The sequence below is a fragment of the Bos indicus x Bos taurus genome, chromosome 29 (genome assembly GCF_003369695.1).
Source record: "Bos indicus x Bos taurus breed Angus x Brahman F1 hybrid chromosome 29, Bos_hybrid_MaternalHap_v2.0, whole genome shotgun sequence".
NCBI lineage: Eukaryota > Metazoa > Chordata > Mammalia > Artiodactyla > Bovidae > Bos > Bos indicus x Bos taurus.
The window spans coordinates 11,448,245-11,459,942 of NC_040104.1; the positions used below are offsets into that span (position 1 = coordinate 11,448,245).

Here is an 11,698-nt window from a genome sequence, read left to right on the forward strand (position 1 = left end):
GTCAGAAAGGCTGACGGTCCCCCATTATATGAGTGGCATCCTCCCCAGCAGCACTGGAGGCCAATGGAAGGGTCCTGCTGGACCCCAGAGGAGAGGAATGGCTCAGGGATGCACACAGGCCTGAACCTTGGGAAGTGGGACTGGGAAGGACACAGCAGGTATGGGTTGCAGAATGCTGGTGACTAGGGGTAGGAGGAGGAAAGGAAACCATCTCAACTTGAAGGACTTCACTGAGATCCCCCTGGAGCAGAAAGTTACTGCCAATGTTCCTCTGAGACAGGGAGGATAGAAGCTATTTTTTTACCCCTTACCATCACTCTGAAAGGGGGCTTCCCAGATGGCTCAGAGTTAAGAATCTTGCTTCCAGTGCAGGAAGCATGAGTTTGATCCCTGGGTTGGGAAGTTCCCCTGAGAAGGCAGTGGTTACCCGCTCCAGTATTCTTGCCTGAAAATCCTATGGACTGAGGAGCCTGAGGGGCTACAGTCCATGGGGTCGTATAGAGTCAGATATGACTGAGTGTGCAGGCACTGTAACCCTATCCATCTGGATGGGAAGTGGTGGAGTTGGTGGTTCAGTCATAAACTCTTCACTTCTTTGGGGCTGCCTCTCCCCAGTTTCAGCTATGTGGTTCTGGAGGAACTGGTCAAGCACACACAGTCATCACAGGCAGGGCCAGGTGATGAATTAAACCAGCTATAGGACTCCATGCCCCTGCCAGGATGCTTGGTCCAGGACTGGACACATGATCAGAGTTGGTCCCTTCAAAGCACTCCCTTGAACCCTGATGTCTTCTGAGCTTCTTTCCTTACTGGTTAGTTGCCTTAGAGAGAGAAAGGCGTGAGGCAGGCAGCTTGAAACTCTCTCACTAGGTGTAGAAACCTTAGGGAAGAAAGCTGTCAGGCTAAGAGAATCAAAGAAGAGAGAAGGGGGAAGTGTGAGGGTGTCAGAGTGTGAGCTGATGGCTTCTGATTTCTTGGGTCCAGTCCCTGAGATCTTTGGATCTGCTCCAGTTCCTGCATCCCAGATCCCTAGTGTCTTTTCAATAAGTCTCTCCTTTCTTGAAGCCAATTGGAGTTGGGATCCTTTTACTTGTGGTTCAGACTTGATTCTAGATCCTTCCAATTATGATGCACCTCCCCAACCCAAACAGAAGCAACCATTTGTATTAGCTCTATTGAGATGAAATCCTTTATTCTTTTCTGAAGACAGGGCTTGCATAACACCAAACACAGTTCACCAGCATCCCTGGGTGGGAGTGCCCTACGTGTGAGGGTCTTTGGAGTGGGCCTGAGTGATTCCTGAAGCAGCCCAGCATTTACACTGAGGGAGCCAGGCCAATCTTGTTTTTACTCTGATCGAAAACTGTGAAATATGCTCTCAGGAAGATGTCACCCAGGACCCAGGTCTCTGAGGGGCTAATGTACTCTGTGCCCCCATTAAAGGTTATAAAGCAGATGTCTTTAGAAACCTGGGGGAGACAGAAATACACACCAGTCAGCGTGAGCACTTACCTGCCATCCCCCTCAATATCCAGAGCAGAGAGCTTTCCCATTTTCCCCCCTTCTTTGGGAAGAATCCAGTGGCTCTCACAGCAGCTGCAGAAGTGAGGGTATAGGAACAAGAAGGGCCAAAACATGTGGTTGCCATGACAGAGGGGTATGGGGAGGGGAGGACTGGGAGTTTGGGATTATCAGATGCGAACTAATATATAGAGACTGTAAAACAACAAAGTCCTACTGTACAGCACAGGTAACTGTATTCAGTATCCCATGATAAACTGTAATGGGAAAGAATACGAAAAAGAGCAGGTATACATTTATATATATATAAAACTGAGTGACTTAGGTTTAGAGCAGAAATTAACACAACATTGTAAATCAGCTCTACTTTAAAGTATTTTTTTTTTTTAAGGAAAAGAATGGCCCATAGCTCCCCATCACACTCTGCTGTTTTCTTCTGACTCCTGCTCTCTTGTTTTCTCCACAGGGAATACCTACTCTTCTCCCCATTGCCTACAACCCATTCTTTTTCTAAAAAAATTTTAATTTTGTATTGGAGGATAGCCAATTAACGGTATTGTGATAGTTTCAGGTGGACAGCAATGGGACTCAGCCATACGTATACATGGATCCACTCTCCCCCAAACTCCCCTCCCATCCAGGCTGCCACATAACACTGAGCAGAGCTCCCTGTGCTACATAGTAGGTTGCTGTTGGTTACCCATTGTAAATAGCATTGTCACAACATGTTCTTTATAGTGCTCTCAGGCTGTCTAGGAAAACTTTCTGGTCCTACACTCACATTATTTGGCCACTCCAGGCTGGGTTGGGTGACTTACCCTGGCGCTGCCTTGGTCTGCAGCCCTCCTCACCCCTATGTGCCCCCGGGCACCTTTGCACAGCCCCCGTGGGTACCATAGAATCCATTATAGATTTGCCTCAACCCAAGAAGGCTTCCTCATTCCTCCATGAAGCTGGTGGTTTAGAATTACTGCAATTCCCTCTCTTCCTCAAAGTCTTGTTTGAGCCCATCAGCCTGCTCTGAACTCCCACAGGGAGCTGACATCAAGCCTCCACCATGTGCTGGGGCTGAGCAGTCACTGTGCTCCTTTATTCACCGTAGCATCCAACCTCCCCACAGAGGGGTCGGTATCCCAACTCACAGAGTGCAGCGTTGCAGCGAAGTTCTAGCATAAGCATGTAATTTATGATCTCAATCTGGACACTTTCATGTTGGGAAGGGGAGATTGTTAATCACTATGGTGGCACAGCACACTGGGACTGTTCCCAGCCATCCTTCTTGTCACTTGTTCTGTTTCAGGGGTTGCTAGAGCTGACTTTCTGTGTTCCTGCATCTGAGGTCTCTGGTTGAACTGAAGCTCTGGGAAACCTGAGGCCCTTAGTGTTCCCCTCTCCTTGTGACTCCCACCATGCCAGCATGGAGTGGTGTCTCCACATTTAGTTCAGGAGGATGGATGTCCCAGACTGCCCTTTCCTCTCACGTGGTTGGTTTTTGTGGGAGGCGCTGGCCCAGCCACAGGGACTCAGCAGCATCTGAGGTGCAGCAATGATGTGACCAGGCCTGCAGAGGGCGCACTCCTCCCAGCAGGAGCCCAAGGGGTCCTGTAAGTCTGAGATTTGGGAACCAGCCCCCAGGGTTGTCCTCTCACCTTCTGGATGTAGTATTTACGGGACATTGGGAAGTCCATGCCATTGATGGTGAAGATAACAGGAGGCAGGGTCATGGTGCTGTTACACAAAATCAATTGCTGTAAAAGAAAGCAGGAGAGAGGTTGACCCAGGTGATCCTTGGTGTGTGGGGAGCACAAGAATGACTCTGTGGCATGACCCTTCACCTGCTCATTCTGGAGGGGGCTGGGGTTGATGCTCCTCTGGATGCTTCTGACTCTGTCAGTTGGGCCAAACAAAAATGAGCTCCCGACATCCAAAATGGCCTGACATCCGCCGGAACAAGCAATCACTTTTTTGTTCATGGAGATGCTGAGAGACAGAGGGACAAAGCAGGCAGTAGGGTCACTCTGGAGACCCCCCACCCCCCCCATCACTATCCGTTCCTTGACTCTCTGCTGAACAGCTCTTCAGCTCTTGCCCTGACTCTGTTTTTCTTTTCTCTGGTCACATAATCTTTTTAACTTCCTTTCAGATCTTGCAGGCACCAGGCTCAGGGCCTGGGCTTGTACTGGCGAACTTCCTAGAAGAACCTCATCATTGTTTTTTTTTTTTCATCTCCAATACTTTATCTATTAATATAATCTTATGACACATAAAGGCAGGGTAGGAAAGACCTAGTTAGTAAGTCACTTTACTTGTGTACAACTCTTTGTGACCCTATGGATTGTAGCCCATGGGATTCTACAGGCAAGAATATTGGAGTAGATTGTCATGCCCTTCTCCTGGGGATCTTCCTGACCCAGGGATCAAACCCAAAACTCTTACACCTCCTGCAATGGTAGGGAAGTTCTTTACCCCTAGCACCCTCTGGAGCCTATATATAAATGAAAGTGTCTGAAGTTCTTGACTGACTTCAAGCTTCATTTCAGTTCAGTTCAGTTCAGTCGCTCAGTTGTGTCCGATTCTTTGCGACCCCATGAATCACAGCACGCCAGGCCTCCCTGTCCATCACCAACTCCTAGAGTTCACTCAAACTCACGCCATCGAGTTGGTGATGCCATCCAGCCATCCCATCCTCTGTCATCCCCTTCTCCTCCTGCCCCCAATCCCTCCCAGCACCAGAGTCTTTTCCAATGAGTTGTTGTTTAGCATCATTGTTGTTTAGCAAATTTCTCCTTATCTTCCAGGTTAATTGTCACTATGTCAGGAAAGTCTTCCCCCAAGACTAGATCAGGCTTTTGTCATTCTCACTCTCTGTAGACTCTTCCTTGTGTCCAGCATGTACCCAGGTGGTAATTCACTGTGTGTGTGAGTCGTTTCATGCACGTCTGCCTCACTAGATGTAAGGGCAAGTTGGATCCTCAGTGCCTCCCTCAAGTGCCCAGCACACAGGTGATGCACAATGTATGTTTGTCGAATGAATGAATGAGGAACACCCAGAGACCTGTATCTGTGTCTCACCAATGATGGGTCGGTCCATACAGTGAAGATGGAGGTGTCTAGGACAGCAGATGGTCAGAGTGGTGGTGGGGGAGACACAGGCTGCCCTGGGAGAGTTTGTCTCCCAGCACCGCCCCCTCACCCAGCTCAGACCCTGAGGCCCCTGGTAGGGGAGCATGAGCAGACCCAGGGGCCTCCGAAGAGCAGGGAAGCTTTGGCCTGAGGGTATCACAGAGAATCTCATCAATTATTGCCCCTTGTTCTCAGGCCACTCCTGGATCCCAGCTTCCTGACTCAGTCACAGCCCTGCCCCACTGTGTGCCCGGTTTGGGCGGTAATTAGCACTGGTCAGGTGGGGTGTCTCTTCTTATGCTTGCTCTCAGGTCTCAAGACTGCAGCCAAACTCTCTTCACTGCTGGGTAACTTCTCTCTGAGGAGACCAGTTTTCCCAGTTTTTCAGGACTTTCTCAGTTTTTCAACTGGCAATTCTGTGTACTGAGAACACTCTAGGTCCTGGGTGGCCCTGGTCAGTAGGTCATCTTAACACAATCCTGTTCAGGTTGGTGAAATGCCCCCTGATCCTCTTTTCACCACACTGTAAGGTCCTCTGACCAGGCTCCCTACCTCACAGCACAGGAATGCAGCCCTCCCCCAGCTGCCCAGGCCTCTCTGGACCCTTTCAGGATCCTGGTGAGAGGCCTGATCAGGAGCTCTGAGGCAGTTATGAACTCATGGGTGGTGTGTGTTCCTGTGTGTGTGTTTGCATGCATTTGTGTGTCTATGTGTGTTTATATGTTTGCCTATGTATGTGTTTATATATCTGTTTTTATGTGTGTGTGTGTAGCATATGTCTGTGTGTGACTGTGAGTGCATTTGTGTGTGTAGGAAAAGGAGTACTTCAAGGCTGTATATTGTCACTCTGCTCATTTAACTTATATGCAGAGTACATCATGAGAAGTGCTGGGCTGGAAGAAGCACAAGTTGGAATCATGATTGCTGGGAGAAATATAAATAACCTCAGATATGTAGATGACACTAGCCTTATGGCAGAAAATGAAGAAGAACTAAAGAGCTTCTTGATGAAAGTGAAAGAGGAGAGTGAAAAAGTTGGCTTAAAACTCAACATTCAGAAAACTAAGATCATGGCATCTGGTCCCATCACTTCATGGCAAATAGATGGGGAAACAGTGGAAAGAGTGAGAGACTTTATTTTCTTGGGCTCCAAAATCACTGCAAATGGTGATTGCAGCCATGAAATTATGAGACGCTTACTCCTTGGAAGGAAAGTTATGACCAACCTAGATAGCATATTAAAAAGCAGAGACATTACTTTACCGACAAAGATCTGTCTAGTCAAAGCTATGGTTTTTCCAGTGGTCATATATGGATGTGAGAGTTGGACTATAAAGAAAGCTGAGCACTGAAGAATTGATGCTTTTGAACTGCGTGTTGGAGAAGACTCTTAAGAGTCCCCTGGACTGCAAGGAGATCCAACCAATCCATCCTAAAGGAGACCAGTCCTGGGTGTTCATTGGAAGGACTGATGTTGAAGCTGAAACTCCAATACTTTGGCCACCTGATGTGAGAGTTGACTCATTTGAAAAGACCCTGATGCTGGGAAAGATTGAGGGCAGGAGGAGAAGGGGACAACAGAGGATGAGATGGTTGGATGGCATCACAAACTCAATGGACATTAGTTTGGGTAAACTCTGAGAGTTGGTGATGGACAGGGAGGTCTGGCGTGCTGCAGTCCATGGGGGTCGCAAAGAGTCAGACACGACTGAGTGACTGAACTGAACTGAACTGTATGTGTCCATGTGCATGTGTGGGAGCATCATTTGGGGTGGCCTTAAAAGGGGGAGGCTTACCGGTCCACGGCTATCTGCCACAAGTGGGTTTGGGTCACCGGTACCCACTTGAGAGCTCCCTTGTGGTAGGCATGGTCCACCCCACCAAGCATCAGCAAGCTGCTCTTCTGCGGCCAGCTGAAGAGAGAAGAAGGGGCTTGTTGGAGGAGAGTAACACCAGGCACTGTCTGAGGACTGCACTTCTTCACCCATCAGAGGCATTACTACGGTCTCCATTTTATACATGCGGAAACAGATGCTTGGAGAGCTTGAGTACCTGATCAGGGTCGGTCCCCATCTAACGAGTGTCACAGAAGAGGTTCGACGCTGAGCAGCCTGGCTTCAACCAGGCCTGGCTCCGACCACCCATCCTTCTGAAGAAGGCCTGGACCTTTCCAGCAGCTGAATGCTCAGATGTACCCTAGGAGGACTCTATGCTGGAGGGGTCGGGCTTCCTCCTTGTCTAGCCTGTCATTTTTCAGGAAAGCTGATGTCTGAGGGCGCTAAAAATATGGGTTCAGGCTCACCCAGGGTTGGCTTCTCTTGCCTGTGACCTGTGCGATCTATGGAACTTCAAGCTGAGCAGGCTGCCCACCTCCACTCTTCCTGTCTTGAAATCCCTAATGTGTTTTGAATAAGGGGTTTCACATTTTCATTTTTGAGCTGGCTCTTACAAATTCTGTAGCTCGTCCTGGGTTCCCGGTGAAATGTTAATGAGGAAGGAAACATTCCCAGCATCCCTGTCCTTCCATCCATATCAAATTCATCAGCAAATCCTGTTGCCTTTTCCTCTAACATCCTGACACCTTCTATTGCTTTCCCTGTTACCTCCACCTCCCTGGACAAAACTGCACCCTTGGACCCATGAGCATGGCTGTGTTCCAATGAAACCGTATTGATGAAAACCCAGTGATGGGGCCAGATGCGATCCTGGGGCCGTAGTTCTCCTAGGCTAGACCATCTCATAGGAATATTCTGGATGAGGTAGTCTTTAATTTTTCATGCAATTGAAAGCATTTTACAGTTAATTTGGAGAGAGGACTTGTCCAGCTCAGACTTACCTGCTTATGAAAAAGGCAAAGACAGGCTCAGGAATGATTCTGTTTTTATTCAGGTTGTCGAAGATGGGGGTGGTCCCATGGATGGCGAGGCTGGGTTGGGCTAAGCCCATGATGCCGTCATAAGATGCATGTTCCAAGGCCCCACTGAGCTGATTCATGCTGAGGACTAATGTCTGCGACTTGGCAATAAGTCGCCCGATCTGTGAGAGAGGAGAGCGTGCCCACGTAAAGTTTGGGAAGTGGGACTAGAACTGGGCTGTGGGACTGTACATGCCATTAGCACTCTAGAGAACTGAATCCTCAGTTGATCTCAGATGGGGATATCAAGCTGGGACAGGAGTTTGAGTTCCATTTGTGTGGGGCCATGCATCTTAGCAATACCTGCTTATCCTGCAAACAGCATGTGAATGAGTCAAATTGGTCTCATGTCTTCTGTACAGGTGGGGCAACCAAACTCAGGACAGGACTGAATGGTTCCCCTCTGAGGATACTATGAATAGAGAGCAGACTAGTCTTCTCTTTGGCAACACTATGATCTGATGACAAACACGAACTGAATTCATTGCACTGGATTGTGGATCCTGCCTCTGCCCAGGCAGACAGAAGCCCATTATGCAATGTCTCTGGCTGGGTTCTAATGAAAATTCTGCCTGGATATCAGGCTTTTGGGGATGTGCACACTTGTGTGTAAGTGTCTGTGTGAGTGTGAGACAGAGAGAGACAGAGACCCAGACAGAGAAACAGGGAGAGCATATTCAGGCACTTTGTGTGTGTTGGGGGGCAGGCCATAGTTTTTATTAGTCTTAAAGGCCCCTTAGAGTGAGAACCCTTTTATCAGGCCCATCTTACATCTGTGACCCCTGATTCCCCTGCCTGGATACCTGAAGCCCTGTGCTACCTCAGGGGCCCCAGATCAGTTTTATCCTCTCCCCAAACCCACACCTACTTGAGTCCTGAAGGTCAGTGAAGCTCCACTTAAAAAATATGTGACCTTGGCAAGGCTCTCGCTCTGTGCACCTCATGTCCCTCGTCTTTATCCTGAGCTAATAATAGTACCTCCTGCCTGGGGATGTTGCAGGATAAAACAAGTTATTACCATGAAAGTGCCCTGTAGAGCCTGTGAATATAAAAGGGGGTGCTTTATTGCCCCTTCTCCCTGCTCCAGCAAAATGAACGTTGGGTAATGGAGATGCAAGTCCACACCCCAAGCCCCTCTCTGGGGTTCGTTGTTTTGGGAGTTTGTGTGTCAGCAGGGGAGCTGTCTCCCCAGGGACAGGGCCCTGCTGGGCAGGTGGCCAGCCACTAGGGGATTTTCAGAAAGACAGTCCCTCCCAGCTGGTAGTGCATCTATTTTGCAGGCATTGGTTGCTCCCAGGACCAGACCTGACTGAGGCCCTGGTTCCCATGTTACCTGAACAGTGTCAGTGGCAAGAACTCCCATTATCCTTCCACATCCATAACGGAGGTTGATGTGTTTCCCATCGCCGGACTGGAAGCTGCTGGATGCCTTAGGGTTGTATCTCAAGTGTTTACCTGCCGACACAAGAGATGAGTATCTGTCAGGTGCCAGGGATGGAGTGGGGGGTTGGAGAGGGAGGACGAGATGGGTGGGGGGCTGGTACTCACAGCAGGAGGGACTTTGACAGTAGATGGAGGAAACCCACAAGTCAGATGAGCTGGTGTCAATGATGACTCGGAACTCTTGAGGGGGTGTTCCAATGGTGATGTTGATGACGTAGGCCATCTACAGGGGTCGAGGAGGGAGGTTAGGGCAGACTTGGCTGCCTGGCTACCCTCCGTTCATAGCATCCTGCCTCCCTCTGGGCATCCCAAGGCCTGAAATCACTTTCCAATTGCCCTTCCTCACAGCCTCTGCTCAGAGGTCCCTTCATCTGAGAAGCTCTCCAGTCTCCTCTTTAAGGCCAACCTTATCACCTTCTTCTCCAGGTGGCCCTCCTAGTTCACCCCAGGCCACTCCTGCTAATCTCAGAGCATGCCCTGTCAACAACACGAAGATGGCCCCTTTCTTGATATGTATTCAATTTTTGACTCTCTCTGACTCTCTCTGCCTATGCATTCTTGAACAAGAGATAAGCATCTCCCCCTCCTTTAAAAATGAAACAAAATAAAACAGTAGCTATAGTGTTAGACCTTTACGGAGTCACATACGTTAGGGGCTCAGTAAATTGGTGCCTTTTCTGGATCTGTGGAGGGTGAACTTTCTCTGCCTGGGGATTCACACCTGATTTGCAGTTGGTGTTACCTTTTGTTTGGCACATCTCACCATTCATCTTATATCAGTGGCTCACTTAGTTCAGAAAGAATAATCTCCCTGAAACTAATGCCACATTTTTGTCCCAGAAATGGATGTTTACCTGCCAAATGGTCATTGCTGGGCCCCGTTATCACAGACCAAGATTTGAGGATGCGACTGCCTTCTCCTCTGGGAATGGGTTCCTGTTCCCCACTGTGTCTGCCTCCTGCAGGAGCCCCAGCCCCAACATCCCACCTGGCACCTCCAGATGAGCCCCAGTGCTAGGCCAGAGCCTCAGGGGGTGCTGTGGAGCACCATCCTCCCAAGACGCTCACGTTCAAGATTTTCCTCAGGGGATGAGATGAGAACTTGTGGTCAAGAGTAGTTTCCTGGGACAGGCTATAAGATTGTTCCTCCAGGAAATATTTTGGCTTGATTTCTTCCAAGACCACTTCTTGAAGTGTCTTCATCTTCGTCATAGGGATTCTTTTACCAAGCACGGGGAAAAGGAAGAGCCAATAACCAAGTATGAGTGTCATATCTGGCATTGTAATGGCACTGTGCATTTTCTAAGCCTTTTTATGAGTGTCACCTTTTATCAGGATGCCGTGCAAAGACATGTCAAAGACTTAGGTCTGCACACAGGTTCTGTTGTGTAATCTTGGGTAAACCAGATGACCATTTGGAGCCTACACAGATGAAGACACTGATACATACACACAGAAGAGGAGACAGAGCAGAGAGAAGACCTAGAAGCAAATGCAGGAGAAATGCTTTTCTACAGCACCACACCTACAGCTGCACAGGTCATGCACTGAACAGTTCTAAGGAGTGCCAGTTTTATATAGGTCATGATATGACTGGTACTCCCAGAGTTATGCAACCCTGCAGGCCTGCCCCATGAACGATGCCCGTGACAAGATTCTCATCAATAAGTGAGAGCTGAAATTTAAGACTGCCAGGGAATGATTACTTTCTCTTCTAACCCTGATGGGTGGAAGAATAAGAGGACGAAAAGAGAAATCCCAGAAAGAGAGATGATGCCACTTACAGTCCCCATACTTACATGACTATGCACTCTGAGAGGGCCACCAGCCCGAGCAGCACAAGCCACTTCATGCTTCTCTCCTGGGTCCAAAGACTCAGGGAAGTTTGGGTTCTTAGCCTACAGTGCTGGCCAAGAGCTCCTAACTATATATGTTCTGACCTGACATAATTGTCCCCTTTAGGCTACTAATAGATCTGATAAAGAATACCAAACTCTTGATAAAATCTTTATCTCTATCAGTTTCTGTAGACATTGGATTAAACAATTCTCAGAATACATATATTTCTACTGTAACTTGTTCTTTGAGGCTTGAATGAAAAATTAAACTAAACTAAGTATGTGGAGACTCTTGCCAGCTTGGAGACAAAACACTGCTAATAATATGATAAAAGTAAATGCTGGGGGCCATGCTAGACATTTGTGATCTCATGTGGTATACCTAGACATGTCATAAAATGTATGTGGCTGTCCTCAGTTGGAGAGGGGATTGCTAGAAGGAAAAGAAGTCACTAGCAAAGTGAAGACTTTAGGGGCAGCCCAGTGACATATAAGTGGCTTTAGGTAGTGGGACATTGGCACAGGTCAGGGACACCTTTGATGCCAGTCTGTATCCAAGATCTAGGCTGGAGCAGTACGGCAATTGCATGGTTTCAGTATTGGAAGAAATGTGATGCAGGCATCCCCCAGATTCTTTATATCATCCAACAAACATTTAAGGGGAACCCTGTGTGCTCACAACCAAGATAATCACGATGATGGGATCACTCACCTAGAGCCAGACATCCTGGAATGTGAAGTCAAGTGGGCCTTAGAAAGCATCACTACAAACAAAGCTAGTGGAGGTGATGGAATTCCAGGTGAGCTATTTTGAATCCTGGAAGATGATGCTGTGAAAGTGCTGCACTCAATATGCCAG

General features: G+C 48.4%; 1 protein-coding gene across 1 annotated transcript; it reads right to left on the minus strand.

Annotated features, from left to right (window-relative positions):
• Positions 1-1,187: 1,187 nt before the first annotated feature.
• Positions 1,188-10,878, minus strand: LOC113886354 (pregnancy-associated glycoprotein 2-like). The gene is made up of 9 exons (XM_027532510.1): positions 10,801-10,878; positions 10,070-10,220; positions 9,107-9,224; positions 8,892-9,013; positions 7,481-7,680; positions 6,441-6,557; positions 3,357-3,501; positions 3,171-3,269; positions 1,188-1,469 (listed from the first exon to the last, which is right to left on the minus strand). The coding sequence occupies exons 1-9, from the start codon at positions 10,851-10,853 to the stop codon at positions 1,317-1,319; spliced, it is 1,158 nt and encodes a 385-aa protein (XP_027388311.1). The 5' UTR covers positions 10,854-10,878; the 3' UTR covers positions 1,188-1,316.
• Between the last annotated feature and the right edge of the window lie 820 nt (positions 10,879-11,698).

Coding starts and splice junctions, on each gene's coding strand:
- LOC113886354 (XM_027532510.1), bottom strand. CDS start 10,853: ATGAAGTGGCTTGTGCTGCTCGGGCTGGTGGCCCTCTCAGAGTGCATA. Junction 7,681..8,891: donor TTGCCACTGACACTGTTCAG/GTAACATGGGAA, acceptor CCTCTCTCACAG/ATCGGGCGACTTATTGCCAA. Junction 1,470..3,170: donor GTAAATACTACATCCAGAAG/GTGAGAGGACAA, acceptor TGTCTCCCCCAG/GTTTCTAAAGACATCTGCTT.